The following is a 19,441-nucleotide window of genomic DNA, read 5'->3' as shown; positions in this document are numbered from 1 at the left end:
ATTTTTCTGAATGTTAATGACATGAAATAGGGCATGTGCTTTAGAATCCCCTACAAGTTTAACAAAGTCCAGTATTTCCAGATTTTCTTGTTGTGTCCTGTTTCATCCAGGTTACAGATTTTTGTCTCCAAACGTTAATAACATAAAGTAGGGTATGTGCTTTAGAGTCCTGGCAAGTTTAACAAAGTCCAGGAAAGTCCAATGTTTTCAGATTCTTTTGTTCTATTCCTGTTCATCTGCATCTCCCAAACTCTGTCTCTGATTCATCTCCAGTACACTCTCGATTCTTCTAGTCAACTTCTGTGCTTTTTTCTCTCCGTCAGTCATTTTCCATTGAAACCATGGGAAAAGTTTCTGTGTGCAGTGTCGCTGTGGTCTTTATTACCAGAATAACAAGAAGCAGAATCTCCGTCTGTTTCACAGCTCACTTTTTGTTGGACAAACTTTTGTATTTCTTCCTTAGCATGTACTTCCATCAAAAATATTTTTGTTCCTCCAGGGGAAAGATATTTTGAAGATAGTTGAGTACAGCAGTTTGAATCTCATGCCTGCTTCTTGGCATGCCCTAAATAATGGAATACATTTATTCCTCTTCTGCCTGCTGTGCAATGAGTAGTCATTCTCCAGAAACACTCTGCTGCCTCTCACTTTTAGTACTTTTTCCTTCTGCCACAGTTTTGTCAGAATCAACTCCTTCTGATAAGATTGCAGTTTTACTGTTAAAGGTCTAGGTTGTTTTCTCATAGCCAGGTTTGGAACATACACATGATATGCCCTTTCAATTAACAATTCTTGTTGTTGAATACCAGTCCAGTTCCTTATTTGTACTTTCACAAAATGAATGCAGTCTGTTCCTTTCAGATTTTCTGGTGCAGAAGAAAATCTAAGGTTTCCCCTACATGTTCCATCTTCTAATTCTATTATTTTTTGAAACCTCTCTTATTGTCCAGTCTCAAATTCAGCCAGCCTTTTCTTCATTTCAGTCTGTGGGTGTTGCAGTTTTGTCACATTATCTGAATATCTATTCAAAGCTTCTTCCGTTTTTTCCAGCTTTTTATTGTTTGTGTTGATATACTGCATCAGTGTTTCATTTATTTTAACCAGGTCTGTGTGCAGCTGCTTTATACTTTCCTGTAGGTTACTGGAAGTCATGTGTGGAAATTGCATTGCTTCTTTTTGAAAAACTGCAGTACTTTTCCCAGTCTTTTTTTTTCATCAACTTTTGTAGCCGATTTTCCTCCAGATTCTTTACATTTCTTTTATTCCTGGCATCTAGGCAGTGCACTTACTAGTCAGTTACTGAAATTTACCCAGAAATCTAGGTCTACTGGCTTTCTCTGCTAGGTTTCTATTTTCTGAATGGGAGAGCCAGAATTAAGCTGTTACTCAATGTGCAGCTATCTTGGAAGTAAACAATATTTCTTTTCAGGAATTGTTATCTTTCCAGAATCAAACTGAGGATTGTCGACAGGTAAGGTATATTTGTGATGGCTGCAGTTGTTTTATGGACCTTTTGTGGCACCCCCTGGATGAAGCGGCTGGTAGCCCCACTAAATTTTCTAACTCAGTTGGTTAAAGCTTACCACAGTCTTTCATTTGGGTAAAAATACTTTAGTAAAACAGATTTCCAATGTTTTGGTGTGCCCCTCATCTTTCAGAAGTCACTCGACATTTTGTTAATACATGATTTGTTTGAAACATGTTTGTAAGACAATAGTGGCACCCACACAAACTTGACAAAACCATGGGTGCCATTTTGTACCATTCAGTGGAACTGTATTAAACTCCCACAAATGCAAAAGCTGAAGTTCATACATGTTGTAATTGATGTTTTTTTCTGGATGGATAGAGACATACCCATGTCTAAGAAATGATGCTGCCAAATAATTCCGGATTTTATCCCAGTGTCCCTTGCTGTGTCCAGTCATATCAGGGAACTCATTTTACTAGTGGAGTGATACAGCAGATCAGCAAAACATTGCATATCAAAATACAATGCCATTATCCATGTAGGTCACAAACTTCAGGAAATGTAGAGCAGACAAACCAAATTATAAAGATGCACTTTGTTGAGTTGTGCTGGTCTAAAATGGACAGAAGTTTATCCTTAGTTTTATTCAGTATGCAAAGTGCAGTTATTGCTACTAAAAACTGTCCCCTCATAACATTTTCATGGGTAGACCTATGAGGTAAAGCCTGCTAATCCTCTTCCTAACCATTTGAAGGTACAAAACGTAGATGAATCCATTTTTGTATAGTGCAAGTCTTTGTGTTCTATTTTGCAGTGGTACCACCCCACTGTGTCTGCTCTTTGGAGCAGCCTACAGTAATTACATCCTGGGGTCTTCATCTACATCACATCATTTTCCCAAAAAAACTTTGCAGCCAGGTGGAGAGGATCATACTTTGATTTGCTTACAACCGCTACTGCCATTTGAGGCAAAAGGACTGTCCACTTGGACCAATGCATCGCATGTCAAGAAGTGCCTCCCTGAGTACAACTGTGATGCCATCGTTGTCATCCCTCATGACTCAGCTGAGTCTATTGTCAGCTGCACCAGATGAAAAATCAGGGACAACATTGCATCTGGAGATGACGACTAAAGACTTTTTTCACTTTGCCACCCAAACCAAATCCGGAAGTGAGATCTAGTGATTTGCCAATCGAATCCAGAGGGACAGTCAAATGACTCTACAACATAATCTTCATTGGAGATCAAACTTCTTCATTGACATTATTTTTCTTGCTTCTGAAACAAACATTGAGGATTCATCATGTTTTTTGAATAGTGGAACCGTATACAACCAGTACTTTTGGGTAGAGTTTATTTGGAAATTGACTAAATATGAATTATAACCAAGCACTTCAGCATCCATGTTTATAGTTTTTTTCAAAAATGTCTCCAGCCCAACGTGCTTGATTTTCATATGAACTGATTATCACAACAGCTATTGTATTATTCATCATTATTTTATTCTGTACTTTTTTCATCTGGAACTGTAAGTGCAACATCACCTACAGACATCAGAACTGTAAGAACAGAATATTTTTTATTAGACATAAGTGTATCGCTAGAACTAGGGACAGACACAGGGTCAGCATTACATACAGAACAACTGATTGGGATCCAAATGTAATACTTTTTTGCTGCCCTATACACACATGCCAGTACTGTTAATGTTAGTAACTGTTGGGTTTGTGCACATATACCTACTGCACATGATGGGGGTATTCCACTCGTTCCCATACTAACAAATGATACAGACCTTTATACAGCATTTCCTACTATTTTTCTTACTAAAATTGAAAAGCAGAGCATATCTGTATGTCATTTTCAGCAGTTCCAGTTGAGTTGTCAGTGACTGCTATCGTAAAAATGGTATACCTTTTTTGAAAGAAACGGTATTTGTAATTTTTCATAGAACATTTATGATGGGGCGGGAAGGCTTGGGCATTGCATGAATGTTGTTATATTTGTGGAGATCAAACATATCCCTGGTTACCAGCAGACTAGTCAGGTTGTTGCTATATAGGACATGGGCAGTAATTAATAAACAGTTGAATGATTTTCCAGTATAACAAGATAGTTTAGGATTACATGATTTGAAGGGACATTTTAGACCCACATGGTTAAGGCTCATACACATAACACAAGCTGAAAACTATAATTCAAAGTGGAAAAGGATGATGATAAAATGGGAAAAATTCAAGATGCAGAGAGAGTGGGATACAGATTCTTAAGGAGAATAACAGCCATTCAGGATACTAGATTCATAAAGTAGCAGAAAGTATTCTAAGAACTAAGCCAAAACAATAATGGAGAAAGGAGATTTTGCCATAGAGATGCCTGCAATCTGGGTACAGAGAATCAGCAAAAGAGGCCTGGAATTTACTGCAGAAAACTGGCAGTGGAACCAAGGTATTGGGAGCAAATAACTAAAGAAGGAAAAGTAATAGAATGGGATGAGACCAGACTGCAGACTAGAGATTACCTTCCTTATCAGGGATTGATATCAGAGTATATACAAAGGGAAAGGGATAGGGGAATCCTGAGTGAAAGACCTGCTCTGTTAAGAGTTTTTTTAACTGAACCTAAAACGGAACCTGTTGTTAAAAAAAGTGGTAATTATTAGGCCATATAAAATACGATAACTAATGGAATCAATCAGAGGAGGTTAGAAAAGATTGGTAAGAAAACAATGGGAAGACGTATGTATGTCTCCCAAATATGAAGCAGAAAGAAGTGTTTGCATACATACTTTTATACCACAGACTCCAACAAGTTTTTCCTCATGTAGATGGCACATTTTGGAGGTATGATGGGGAAGAAAGAGGTAACTGGGAACATATGTTTTAGGAGTGTAGTGAGTTGTCAGACTTTAAAAATTCTCTACATAGTACTTTGTCAGAAATTTTGGGTGAGAAAACAGACATAGCTAAGGAAATTATTTTTTTTTTTTAACTGGGATACTAGATATGAATTGCCTAGACATAGTAAGGCCTTGTTAAATTTAACTCTGGTGGCTCCCAAAAAAAAAACAATTACTAGAAAATGGAAATCAAGTCTAAACTGTCTGTACTTGAAGTAGTGAATGTTGCAACAGCGATAAAAAAAACGAGGAAATGGAACTTTCAGGAATTGTTTGCATAAATATTTTTATAACCCAGAAGGCTTCAGAGTATTTTTCTTCAGGTAGATAGCAAATGATGGAGGTGTGATGGAAAAGAGAAAGGTAACTGGGCACGTTTTTTTGGGAATGTAACCAAACTGGCAGATTTTAAAAATTCCTTGCAGAGTACTGTTGTCAGAAATGTTGAGGGAGCAAATGGTTATAACTGAGAAAATGATTCTTTAGCTGGGACACAGAATCTGAATTTCCTAGACATAGTAGGGCTTTCCTAAGTTTAATGCTATTGGCTGCCTAAGAAAGCATTACTGGAAAATGGAAATCTAAATTTAAACCAGATGTAATTGAAGTACTGAATAATATAAAGGGGATGGATGAACTGAAGGGATCCTTAGAAAAGGGAAGGAGCAAATTACATAAAAATAAGTGGAATTTGTGGGGACATTACATGCAGAACAGTATTCTGGAAGAGGAGTGAGGTTTAAGTGAAGGCAGGACTTGAACAATTTGTGCTATACTGGAGTAAATGTTAAAAAGGCATATGTATAATGCATGAAAAATGCTAATATGGTTTGTTTTCTTTTCTGTTAATTTATGTGTGCCTATATCTTAAGTAATAACTTGAAAAGGTGTTTAAAAACAAAAATAAAAACATGCAAATAGTTGCAGAGTTTGCAGGAGCATTTGTGTTCAAATCCCTTGATGATATCACAATGTTGTCCATTTCATAAGAGAAGTTAAATGAGGTACGGTAACACTTTGAAATATTTAATCCTGCTTTGTAGATTAGCTGACAATTGCAAATTTGTAGAATGATGGGAGTGTCATGGTGGACAGAGTGCCACCCCCTGCAAAAAAAAAAAATTAATTTGCAATTTCAGGTACTTGTGGTTCTGAGAACTGAAATTATGATAGGGATCAATTTTGTTCACATGACTTATTACTTCAAGTTTGTTGCCTGTATCAAGCACTTGCTTTAGCCATATTTATTTATTTCCTAAACTATTAATATTGTACTGTCTTATAGAAAATGAACTTCACATCTTTTATGAATCATTTAGTTTGCATTTCTTTTTGTAGGTAATAACCTGGACAAAACAGTACAACAGTGCTGCTCAAACAGACCTACCTGCTATGAATCAGCTGTCAAACTGGTTAATGAATAATTTGCCAACGGATGATAAAGAAGCCACTTTGGTGCATGGAGATTTCCGCATTGATAACATTATTTTCCATCCAACAGAGGTAATTGCAAATGATTTTCCACTGCATTTATTTTCCTAAGTTTCAGCACTAGCTAATGGAGGCAGGAAAATGAAAATGTGATGTGAATAAGTCACTGAGCCATGTAAAAGACTACAGAATAAGAATGTTAATGTTTGCTGATCTAAGTTCAGGAGCACCAGCTTTTGTGATTGTGCTGGAAAATAACATATAGCTTGTTGTAGGGCAACACATCATTCTTGCGAAAGAAGTGGTTACATCACGTTATTTTTATCTTTGTGTGGATTACTACATGAAGATGTGCAGAAATGCATTATTGGAAGATTGACCTATTTACACACACATCTTGACTATATTTCTAGGATTACAAAAATCCAATTCCAGGTACATGGTGGGATAATGCTGCAAATATAGCATGTAGGACTAGAAATATAAAATCCTTTCCACTTTTTATGCTAAATTCTAGGTATTCTGAGGGGACAGATGACATTCACTTTCATCACGGCTGACCAGATTTTTATATTAGATATATTTTATTTGTTTTTATTTTATTTATTTGATATTTGTTTACTGGGGATGTCCGACTGGACTAGTAGCCGATTTTCAGAGGAGGCCCAGGGAGAAAAGCTCCAAGTATAGTAAACCAACTGGCAATGATTACAATTTGCAGAAAAAGCATAACACTGAGTAACATATCATTCATTTAGTTAGTACACAGAATAATAAGGAAAACAACAGAGTATGTGTGGGCTAGTAATAATGTAGCCCAGACGTATAAGTATACCAAAGTACAAATCGTGAGTAATACAATTTTTGTACCACTTAATATAATGGAAGAGTTATCTATTTGTTATACATAGAAGTATGCATAAGTAGAGGTGCACCATAGTTGGGACCAAGGGTGTGGTATGAGTGGAGTTGTACATTGTCAGAGAGAGAATAGTAAGGTGGAAGATGAAGGGTATGGGACAGAGGTTATGGTATGGTCAGCCTGGTGCAATACAAGGGCAGAGCCAGTTTTTGATAGATGTTCTTTAATGAGATGTTTAAACTTGGATGAGTTTGTGGTATTTAAGATCTTTAGAGGGCTGGTATTTCATATTTTGGATATTTGGGTAGAGTACAGAGAGTCATCAAAGCTATTATTTGATTTAGAAACTTTTAACAGTAATTTTTTTTAGTTGATCTAAGGGTTCTGTTATTGGAGTGAGTTTGTACAAAATTTTGTAGAGCTGGATATTTATTGGGTTGGCATATGATGGTATGGACAGCTGTCTGAATAATAGTAGATTGGGTAGTTCTAGCCATTTTAGTTGATGGAGAGCAGCACAGTGGTGGGATCTATAAGTGGAGTCTGTGGCGAATCTGGCTATTTTGTTGTAACAGCTCTCTAGTTTAGATAGGTCTGTTTTTCAGGTTAGTGAGAATAGGGGATGGTACAGTAAAGTGGTAGCAGGTGGATCCTTGCAGTGCATTGTCTGTTGGTGTTTGGAATGGCTTCATTCTGTAGACTGTGCTTAGTTTTATGTGGGCTTTTTGTATGGTATGTGTTAGATGTTTGTCAGATCTTAGTCTGTTGTCGATAGTGACTCCTAGTAGTTTGGTGTGTGAGACTGGTTCAGTTTTGATATTATTGGAGGAGTAGATGAGAAAAAGGAGAATGTGGTCAGTTGCTTTGTTGGAGAAGATTATTAATTTGGTTTTGTTTGGATTGAGAATTAATTGATATCAGAGAGGCAGGATTCTATAGTTGTGAAGGATTTTTGGGTTATATCTTGGAGTTGTGAGATTGAGGGTGCAGTATAGATGAGAGAAGAATCATCAGTATATTGAGCTATGGTGGCAAGGCTAGTGGTGGTGTAGAGTTTATTAGTAAATAATAGTGAAGAGTAGTAGTCCTGGTATTCAGCCTTGTGGGTCTCCAACAGTGACGGGTAACAGAGGGGAGAGGTCATTTTGCCACGTAACAGCTTGTTGACAGTCCGATGGGTAGTTGTGAAACCATGATATAGCTGAGTTAGATTAAGGGATGTGAACTCTTTGAGTAGAATTTGGTGGGAAATGGTATCAAAAGCTTTAGACATGTCAAAGAAGATAGAGGAAATAAGCTGTCTGTTGTTTTTTGAGTTGGTTTATTGTATTAGTGAGATTTAATGGGGTGTTTGAGGTGTGTCCAGGATGCAATCCATGTTGAGAGTTGGTTAGTAGGTTGTTATGCAGAACATAGTCCATACGTTGAAAATGTATACATTTTTTCTAGGATTTTGGAAAGTGGTGATAAAATGGCAACAGGTCTATAGTTTGAAAGTTCTGTTGAGGTGCCATGTTTGTACAGAGGGGTGACAGGAAGGTTTCCAGATTTTAGGGATATATTCATTAATGGATCAGTTGAGTAAGAGAGCGATGGGGGTAGAATATTGTGCCTGCTGCTAGCTTAATATATTCAGTAGGGAGTTGGTCTGGTGTGAGGGATGTGAGCTTCATTTTGTTTAATAACTTTTTTTATGGTGCTTGTTTGAATAGGCTGAAAGGTGAAACAGTTGGGAGTTGTATCTGTTCTTACAGCAGTGGAGTGGGGCATACTGTTGTAATTTTTTACAAGGGATAACATGGAGTTGATAAAGTAAGAGTTAAATGGAGTTGCTGTGCTTTCTGTGGAATGGGTAGGAGTTTTAGATTAGCCTGGTTGCAATAATTGTTTGATAGAAACTCAGAATTTTTGTGGATTTTTATGGTTTTTGGATTTATTTATTTCTTGCTGGTAATTTACAAAAGTAGTTTGGCTTTTATTGCTCTGATACTGTGACCAGGCTTTATCTCTCTGTTTTAGTAGCTGTTTGGTGTCCTTTGTTAGCCATAATACGTATTTTGGTTTAACCCAGATTTTTCTGAACGGTGCTAAATAGTTTAGGGTACCAAGGGATTTTTCATTAAAGTATTAGACGGTAGAGTCTAACTGTAGATGTAGGATTTTTAGTGGAGACCAGTTACACTGTTGTAGTAGTAATTTAACGATCCATCCAGCCATCCATCCTCAACCCCTTTTTCCCATTTTTGCACACAGGGTTATCAGGTGAAACTTTTTTTGGTTTTGAATCTGTTTGTATATGTGATTTTATTTGAGGTTTAGTTGTTATCTGAATAGATAGGTGGGAAGAGGATCACCAAGGCTGTCTGGGAGGCAGCTAGAGTCTTAGATCAGTGAGGGCTTATTAGTTAGGGTCCAGTCAAGTATGGACTGCCTTTTGTTGTGCTTATCTATCCTGGTTGGTGCTTGAATAGTTTGAGTAAAGCCGTGGAGGTTTACAAAGTTAGAAGGGTTGTCAGAAGTGGTGGTGAGCCAGTCCATGTTGAAGTCTCCTATTATTATTATGGTCTCCTGGTTGAATGTAGAAGATGACCAATGGAGAAGGTTTTCAGTAATGACTAGGTCATTGCTGGGGGGCTGCAGATGGCTATTATGATATGTTTATTGTGGTTAATTTCGAGATTGGATATCAGTATTTCAGTGTTGTTGAGGCCTCATAGTTTAAAGTCTAAGCATATTATTTTTAGTGTATTTTTGTATACTGTGGCTATTCCTCCACCATGTTTGTGCAGTCTATCAAGCCTATGGATTTTATAGCCTGGGGTCAGTATTTCATTGTCATTTGTGTAGGATTTTAGCTAGGTTTCTATCAGTAGTCCTATATCAGGAGAGTAGAGGGAAAGGGATGCATGGTATTTGTGTAGTTTGTTTAAGAGACTTCTCAGATTCATGTTGATGAGTAGTATGCCTGAGCTGTTTCATGGTAGGTTAGTGGTGATGTTGAATTTGGTAGTGTGTGAGGTTTGAGGTCTTTGATGTAATGGATTGTGGCCTGGGTTAGGGTAGATGTCACCACTTAGTTTTTATTCTGGTGTTCTATGTAGTAATATGTGTAAGAGTTTTGTGTGTGTTTTGTGTCCTTATAGATTTAATGTTGAGAGTGACATGGCTGTGCATATTTATATTTAAACAGTTCTGTCCTAGAGGTATTAAAGAGTTGTGGTGCTATGGTAATGTTTATGTGGGTTGTATGTGGTGGGATGAAGTGGGGATAGGTGGAGGAACTTGTGCTTAAAATTATGTGCATGTCATAGGAAGTGGTATGATATCCTATTGTAAGTAAGATATGAAGAGAAATATGTAGAGGCAACATCTTTAACAAGGATGTAGTTGGATAGTTGTTAGTTATGTTGAGCTAGGTGGCTGAGTGAAACAGGTAGTGATTGTTAGTTTTGAAAGTGGTTTCAAAGGGAGGGTCAGTGGGAAAGATCATGTTATGTAGTAGTGATTGGTTGGTTGGGAAAAAGGGCTGTAGTTAAGATGTATAAGTTTATGTGTAGTGAGGGTGAGTGGGATTTGGGGTAGGTAGAGGTGAGGAGTGAGCCCGAGCATAGCGGGTTGAATCACGATGTGGATCAGGGACGCAACCAGAAACAATCAGTTGCTGCAGCTTCCAGATAAGTACAGTACAGCTGTTTTTGCAAAAAGCAGGTCTCTCAAATTGCGTGAGAATAAGGGCAAGTGGGAGTGGGTTAGGCAAAATAACTTGTTATGCTTATTATACACAGTTTGGAAGAGATCAGTTTCCTAATAGTTTTTTTATTTTTGCAGAAAGCATATTGGAGGAGAGAGAATTAGATTGTGGGGTGAGTAGTGGGTCCAGTAGTGTATATGTCTGTAGTTTTATATTTAAATAAGGTTCAGTTTAAACGAGACTTTCTAGAGTAATTGTTAGACATACTTTGCTGGCAACATTTTTCTTTTCTTCTTTAAAATATTACATGTGTAGAGCTGCGACACTCGTCTGTTCTGAGGGATTGTTCTGATAGCCAATTCAATATAAAGACTGTCCAGCTTCCAAAGCTTAAGGGCATCTTTGACATGACTAGACTATTAGAAACTTGAGCATAGCAGGAAGAAAAACAACTGTCTGTGTGCAAAGTCCTTCAGAGCTTGCATGCAAACTAAATAAGGGAGGTTAGTGCCCTGAAATAGGTCAATGCTAGATATAAAGAATTCAATGTCCTCAGCAAGGCAAACAAAATCATACAAAAATAAAGGGTGTGGAGGGTGGAAGCGGCTACTGCACCAGTGATCTATTTGACCATCTGCTATTATGGTAAGTTTACTTATAAAACTGCACTGTGTTCGTCATTAGATCACTGCTGTAGTAGCTGAAGCTCTGTGGGTATTGACTGAAGCTGTATGTTGGCTTATGCTGCAGAAGGCTTTAGATATGAATGTAGTATTATTTTCTGGAAAACAAATACAAGGACACAGAGTTTTGGTTTTCCAGAAACTGAAATTCCATTTCCATGAGATGAAATCCAGGAATTATACCTGTGATTTTTAAATGTAAAATATCGAGATTTACCTGTTTTGTTCCTGCAAAAAAATGTAAATCAGTAGCCTTGAATATGTGTATGCATAAAACAGCTATATTTCTTTGTAAGTTCATTTTGTCTGACAATCAAGACTCTCTCCCTACAGGACCAGTGTCACTCTATAGAGCCTATCTTTCAGACAGCTTTGATGGTTAACCTGCTCCCTTGTCAATGTCCAAGATATGAAGACATTTATAATGGCACTAAAACCACCCTGGGTTAGGAAACCAGTGACTTGTATCACCGTGGAAACCCATAATGCCCTTCTGACGCAAGTGCACACTTCAGAACAAATACTATGAAAGCTACTACAAGTAGTTTGGGGAGCTGACCCCCTACCACCTCAGCTACTGTTTGCATCCTTGTTCCTCCTCCAATGGGTTGCATTATCTGTGGCCTGCTACACCTCACCCCCTCCCAGGATGGGCATACATATCTTCCTTTGGCAACTCCATTACCACCTGAGTTGCTACTCAAACTTGGGTCTCCTGGGCCATAGTTACAGCTTCATTCTTTGTGCCACCAGAACTGACTAAAGACAGACTAGTGTGAATTTGAAAGAAGCATTCTTTTTTCCGCAGTCAGATATGGAAGCTGTTTGTAATGTAGATACAAACTTTAAAGATATGATTCAATTAACAGAGGAAAAGATGAAAATTGAAAAGCAGGTTGCAGCTATACTAAATAATGATGTGGAAAAAGCTAGAAATTCCTTAATGAAGATAGAAAAAAGAAGGCAGGAAACAGCTGGTTGCACAAGTCTAAATATATAAAATAAATGTGATGATTTTGGCAAAAAGAATTTGGGGAGCAAAATAGGTTTTGAATAAGGAAGAACTGAAGAACTAGAAAAACAAAATGTTGGTATAAAGGTTAAAAAGGAAAGAAAACATGAAATGATTTCTTTCTGTATATTGAAAGAAGGCACAGAACAAGATAGAATGAGGAGGCCCCTCGAAACATACAGGGCAAAAGGAGGTATGTGGATTCCACTACGGAATCCCTTGCCACAGATACTGATTTTGAGGAAGGTGAATCTCTAACCGACAAGGCCTCCTTCGGAGATATCCTTGAAATTCTTCACCAGATGGATGAATGGTTCTCACAAACCCCTTCCCCGGAGGAGTTGATCTTGTGGGAGGCTTTCAGGGCAAGCCCATCTACTACCTGGGTCCCCCCCCCCCCCGACTGACCTGCTGATCAAGCTGGTGTCATTGAGGGCTTGGAATGAACTGGATACAGTAGATACTATCCCCAAACATGCAGATAAAATTTTAAGCTCCCCAGCTGACAAATAATTATCGACCAAAGAAATTCCGGTAGATGCCTTGGTTGTGCAGGCAGCCACCAAGAAGGAGCTTGCTCAGGAAAGCTCCTCTTTCCACCCCTAAATAGAGGATCCTGGGCTCTGGACCTTTGCTCTTTGGGCATTGAACTGCTTGTCTCATTTTACCCAGCTACAAAGGGACTTGGGCAAGGAACTTTCTAGCTCGGTCCTAGGGTCCGTACCTAATGAGGAGCAAGCATCTGTTTCCTCTAAGTTGGCCACCCTACATTCCTTAGCTAATATGTCCACGAGGCTCATCTCTCTCCCTGTGGTGGGTACCTCAAGGGCAGCCGTTTCCGAGGTGCCATACTTGGATGAGGCTGTGCGATTTTGTGGAGCCTTTCAAGCAGTCCTTCATTAATGCCTCATTTGATGGCTCCACCTTGTTTGATTCCATGGTGCATGACACCTTGACCCAGAGAGCGAAAGATGGTAAGACCCTGTCTGCCATCATGATCTGTTTCTGTATGCCACAATTGACCTTCTCTAGGAACCAGTGTGGTAGTAAGAAAACATGGTTTTGGAAGTCACAGGGTCCGTTCCAGGACACTTAGGGAAACCTTTCCCCCTGAGGCACAGGGGGATATCATAAGAACAGTAGACACCACCTATGTGGCCAAGGGTGTTGACAAAATCAAGGGTCATGGGAACCTGCCCTGGACAAGCCTTTCCAGTGATCCTGAACAGTTACCTGACTGTTGTCCTCTGCAAGCAGTTGGGCAACATATTTCCTTACACCCAGAAGCTTGGGAGGCCATCACACATGACAAATGGGTGCTAAGGATTGTATCCAGAGGATGCTCCATTCCCTTTTCCAACATTCCAAACATAAATGTCACCTCCCCGATGTTCCACCCAGTCAGAGGGAGGACTTTAGCCAAGAAATAAGAAAGTTACTGCAAAAAAGAGTCATCCAAGAAGTTCCTCCCAATCAAGTCGGATTGGGTGTTTACGCCAGATTCTTTTCAGTTCCCAAAAAGACAGGGAACCTGTGGCCTATCTTGGATCTCACCTACCTGAACAAGTCAGTGAGATACACAAAGTTCAGGATGGTCACCATTTAATCCATCTTACCTCTCCTGAAGGTGGGCAGTTGGATGTGCTCTGTAGACCTCAAGGATGCGTACTATCATATCAGAATGGACAGGCACTTCAGGTCCTTTCAGGCTTGGAGCCAGTCACTACCAGTTTCAGGTGCTTCTATTTGGCCTCATCATAGCCCCCAAGGTGTTCACCAAATGTCTAACTGTAGTTGCAGCTCATCTCTGACTGCAAGGCAATCAGATGTTTCCATATCTGGATGACTGGCTCTTCACCACTCCAACCAGGCTTTTACACCTTCAGGCCAGGGATTACTTTCTCAACCAACCTTCTACTCTGGGCATAACTATAAACCGACAGAAGTCTCATTTGGATCCAATTCAAACAATATACTTTATAGGGGTACATCTAGACACAATGGTGGCTCACGTTTATCTTGCATTGGACAGGGTGCTCAGTCTGAGATCCCATATCAGCTAGATCTTGACTGTTCCAAAATCCTCATAAACCATAATTCTTCTCCCAATGGCATGCTTTCACATGTGCATTCTTCAGTGGACTCTAGCAGTACAGTGGTTTCTATTCAGAAATCCCTTGAACTTTCCCATCAAGCTATCATGTGTGTGCAGGGATTCTGATTCTCTTCTTTGGTGGCTTCAGTCCTCAGAGATTACTCAGTGATTACCTTTCATTCTCCCCTCCCCAACCACCACATTGACCATGGATGTCTCCCAGTTTGTGTGTGTGGACGGCATTGTCTGGGTTGGACAGTCTAAGGCACGTGGATGCCTCAGGAGACCAAGTTGCATATCAGTATTCTTGAGATGAGAGCGGTTCTTCTAGTGTTGCAAGAACTAAGATGGTTTTCTTCCTCAGGGGTCTGTTGCTTTCCAAACAGACTATATGTCTGTGGTTTGGTACCTAACAAATAGGGAGGAGCTAGATCTTACTCCCTTTGTTGAGAAGCAATGAGGGTTTGGCAGTGGGCCATTTCTTCCAACTGCTTACTGATAACAATGCACATTCTGGGGGAATCCAACATCCTAGCAGACAGACTCGGCAGAATGCTGCTGATTCCCCATGAGTGGTCCCTGAACCAGTCCACTGCAGATGCAATATTCCTGAAATGGGGTTATCCTTGCTGCCACCTTTTTGCTTCCCTCCTCTCAACAACAAATGCAGCAAGTATTTTGTCTTGATCCCTCCTCAGGGACAGTCCTCCAGGGATGCTCTGGTTCATGCTTGGCCCTCTGGTCTACTGTACACCTTTCCCTCTCTTCCTTGATCCCCATGTTCTTGCAGAAAGCTCTCAAGTTGCGAAGCAAAGTGATCCTCATTACTCCCTTTTGGCCTCGACAAACCTGGTTCACCTTTTTTTTTTTATTTTTTTTATTTCATCTGGTTTGCCCTCCGATGAAGGTGGATCCAAGTCCAGATCTATTGTGTCATCCGTTGGGGCATCCGCATCCCAAAATTCAGGCCCTGAAATTAAGCGCATGGTTTCTCCACTTCTGATAATGGCTAGATCTCCCAGGCTGTCTTCTCCAGTCTGAGAAATTTTGGTTTCATCATGTAGGGCTTCCACTCACAAAATTTACAAAAGTAAGTGGTAAAGATTCTCCCTTTGGGCAGAACAGAATCGGATAGATCCTTTTACAGCACCAGTTTCAGTAGTTCCAGACTTTTTGGCTTCCCTGTTCAAGGAAACTGCTATTCATTCTACAGTCAAGGTACAGCTTGCTGCCATTTCTGACTTCCACTCTGGTTTTGACTCTGTGTCTTTAGGCTCTTCTAAAGTTATATAAGGCTTTTCTTAGGGGCACCTTTCTGCTACTGGCTCCAGTCAAGGACCCTACACCAGTACACCTCCTTGAGATCTTACAAGCCTTGGTCTATCCCCTGTTTGAACCTTCGGCTACTGTAGATCTCAAATTCCTTTCCTGGAAAACTCTTTTCCTAGTAGCAATTACCTTGGCTAGGAGAGTGCCTAAGCTGCAGGCTCTTTCTGCAAAATTTCTGTACTTTTTTATAGAGACAGAGTTACCCTACATATGAATCCTTTTTTCCCAAGATGGTGAAAGACAAACAACTAATAAATTCATCTTCCAATTTTCTTTCCTCAATATCAGAACAACGGAGAGTACACTTTATACGTGCTTGATGTGCATAGACAACTTTGTTTTTACATCCGTAGAACTAAATCCTTCAAGAAGTGTGATCAGTTGTTTCTTTTTTGAACACTGAAAAAGTTAAGGCAGTGACCAAAGTTTTCTTAGCCAGATAGTTGAAAGATTGTATTATGCTTATTTACTCTTCTAAAGGTATTCCCTTACCAGAGCTGGTAAGGGCACATTCTACAAGGTCCATGGCCACATCTCAAGCCTTTTGGTCCAGAGGTTTTGTCGAGGACATTTGTGTTGCTGCCACTTGGTCAAACCCACATACCTTTGTCACTCATTACAAATTGGACTTTGTATGCAGGAGTAGAAGTGCTTTTGGTTCTGCTGTACTCCAGAATATTCTTCCTTAATGGCCACCCTGGATTATGGTAGCTGGGGACTCTTTCCCTCAGGTTAATGGAATGAAGTGGACAACATTAGATAAAGAAGTTATGTTCTTACCATAACGTTCCATCTGTGTTGTCCATCTTCATTTCTTTAACCTTCCCTCTCCCCTTCCTCCATTCAGAGTTTATTTGGGAAGCCTAGTAGAAATTTCCAGGAATTCTATTCCTTTGGTTGAGTTCCTGATGTTCTGTTATTGGGAGATCTGTTTATATTTTAATTTCCTTATCTTTGCATTATAGTTAATGTTTTTTTTAGGAACACTGTGTTCTTGTTGGCAATCTCAATGTGAGGTAATGTGGGGGACAGGACATTATGGATAGGTAGTAGGAGCTCAAGTTTGGAGTCTTGAGCTATAAGGAGGAGGCCAGTCAGTTGTGAGCATTGGAACCTTGTGCCAAGGTTAATGGAATGAAGTTGGACAACACAGATGGAATGTTAAGAACATAACTTTTTTTTATCCAACAAAAAGTGAACCATCAAATAGAGGGGACTCTATTTCTCAGTCTTCTGACAATAAAGGTCAGAGAGAGAGACTTTCCAGTGAAACATTTTCCTGTGTTCCAAAGGAAAATGTTTGAGAGACAGAAAAAACACTGGAGTTGATTAGAAGAATTGGAAGTACCTTGGACTTGAACCAGAGTCTTATTTTGGGAAATGGAGATGAACATGAAGAAAACCATCAATACTGAAATTAATGAATAATTGTGCAATAATAAAACATCAGTTATATTTGTGAAATATGGCTTTCCAAGAAAAAGTGGCTGAGAAAGACTGGATTTTTGTTGAATTTGTTAAACTTATGGGTGAACTGTACAGCATATACCCCACTTTGTCATTATGTTTAGAAGGACACTAAAAAGGAAAAAGTAATTGTAACTAGAACACTTTTTGTTCTTAGTGGTATAAACATTTCATGGTATAAACTGCATGTTGTATAGTAAAGCAGTTTTGTGTAGTATATGGTCAGGGGTATTCTTAAATGTAGAGGTGAGCATGAGTGATTGCTGCATATGATAAAGATGTTAAAGTAAACAAGTACTTAGTTTAAGAAATAAAGGCTTTACAGTGTAAAAAGAAAAGGCTGTTCAAAAGCAAGTTTATTTTAATATGTTGTAATCCTGGGCTGGGGGTGGGTTAAAAAGTGCACCGATTTATATTATTTGTAGAGTTGAAATCTCTTATTTTTCCATAGGTGAATGTCTAGGTTAATGCCCTTGACGTAATCTAAATCATTAAGCAAGTAAGCTTGAAAAATAAGACAAAATGATAAATACCATAAGAAGTGCTAAGCGGCCTGCATACACAATGATATTAGCTTGTTTTTTTTTTCTTTTTCAAATGTTCTGTAGTCAGGAAGTCTACAGCTGAAGGCAGTTGTACATTCTGTTCTACTCTGAAATCGACAAAGGCTCCTTCATGTATTTGCAGAGTTTTAAATGTTTTTCTCTCTCTCATTGTTGCCTGTGTTGCCATGGAGATGAGCTGTCTGCAGGTGCTAGCAATTAACTTTGAGAATTCTGAGCATTGTTTACTGAGGGACAGTAAAATTTTAAAGGTACAGAGGTCAGCAGTTCAGTAAAAAATAGTTTGAAATTACTGGAATTTTATAATAGACAGCAGTTTCTCCAAGCAGCCTTAATACTTCAGTGCAATTACTAGAATGGCATATAATTTATTTTTATTTAAAGATAGCCAGTGCACTTTTCTTAAGTCTAAAAGTTAATGTTTTCTGAAAACATATAAGCTGTTTTTCAGATCTGGGAGGGGAATAGAGATAAGAAAAAAAAAAAAACAGGAATGAGAATAAATGGGGGCATAGGCTGTAAAAAGAGTTGTAGCATGGGTAAGCTTAAATTTAGGTTAGGTAATGCCTGTGGGTGCAACTGTTGATTTAGGGCAGTTGCTCCTATCTGGAGGGCTAAACTTAATTTTTGAAGATGTACACAGTTTAGTGTGTTTGTACTAAATTAATATGTTATGGGGGTGTTCTGAAAATTAATTTAGTTTTTTTTGGATTTTCATTAAAACAAAGCCTGGAAAAAATGTAACTTATGTTCCAGTGGAAATGACAAGAAACAACTGTATAAAAGATAAATCTGCCAAACATTAGTGTGAGCATGTAACAAAAGATGGAAATACATATTCAAAACTGCTGTCATGTATAATAGGTGGGAACAATAACTTATTATAATGACTATGCTATTCATATTATTTTGGACTGTAAATGGTCTTAGAGGTATCACAAAAAGTTGAGTATTGAATTATATTAAGAAATGCACAATGCAAATAACAATGCTGCAGGCAACACATTTAGAAATGAATGAGCATGTGTATTTTATAAAGAAAGGATTTCAGGATAGATATTTAGCAGAATATCAGTGACAAATGAAAGGGGAGTGCATCCACTGATTGCTAGAAGAGCTACAATAGTGACAGAAGATGAAAAAATAATAATGGTAAATTTGTGGTAGTAAGGGGCTACTGGCAAGGGAGGAGAATTACTCTGGCATGTATTTGTATCCCACTAAAAACTGCTATTATGGATCTTAAGAAAATTTGGAGAGAAATAATTGCTTTCAGCAGGGACTGTTACTTATAGGTGAAGAATGGAACTTGATTTGCAAGACTGAGGATGTATCTAGTGGGAGTAAAAGGGAAAAAATAACAAAAGAGGGTAGATTTCCAAAGAAATTTGTGAAAATATTTGGTATGCAAGACATGAATTCAGTTAGTAAGAACTCTGAGAGAGAGAGTTGATGCATTGTTCCCCAGGGGAAAATAATTGGGCTAGACCAGATAAAAAGTATTTTTCACAAGAACATGCATGTTTAACTGAAAGCTTTAACACACAACTAATAACTTTATCAAATTATGCACTAATAAATGCTAAGGTAATGTTAAAAAGAGAGGAATTTAAGGAATGGATAATGGAAATTATGTGAGAGTTGTTAGGCAAGACAGAAATTTCTTCAAAAGTTATAATGAGTGGGATAAAATGAAAGTGGACTTTAAAATAGGTTAGAAAGAAAAAGATGAATGGTTAAGAAGTTATAGGAATTACTTGAGGGGCTGACTGTGGTTAAAAGTATTGCAGAGTAAAGGTAATCTGATAGAACAAAAAGTGGCACAACTGCAGAGTACTAAAGAGAAAATAAGGGAGTACCTGGATAATATGCAAAAATTTAGAAAGATTACTGTTCAATAACTCTTTTTGATAATAACTCCAGGGCACAAAACCTTT

General features: G+C 38.6%; 1 protein-coding gene across 1 annotated transcript in view; it reads left to right on the top strand.

Moving 5' to 3' along the window:
• Positions 1-19,441, top strand: part of ACAD11 (acyl-CoA dehydrogenase family member 11) — a 1,831,981-nt gene that overhangs the window by 251,265 nt on the left and 1,561,275 nt on the right. The window contains exon 5 of the mRNA XM_044061525.1: positions 5,710-5,874. Within this exon, the coding sequence (XP_043917460.1) occupies positions 5,710-5,874 (165 nt within the window). The remainder of the gene's footprint in view (positions 1-5,709; positions 5,875-19,441) is intronic.

Source organism: Protopterus annectens, chromosome 2.part0 (assembly GCF_019279795.1).
Source record: "Protopterus annectens isolate FY-2018-M chromosome 2.part0, PAN1.0, whole genome shotgun sequence".
In the NCBI taxonomy this organism is placed as follows: Eukaryota; Metazoa; Chordata; order Ceratodontiformes; family Protopteridae; genus Protopterus; species Protopterus annectens.
This window is presented reverse-complemented; position numbering and strand designations above follow the sequence as displayed.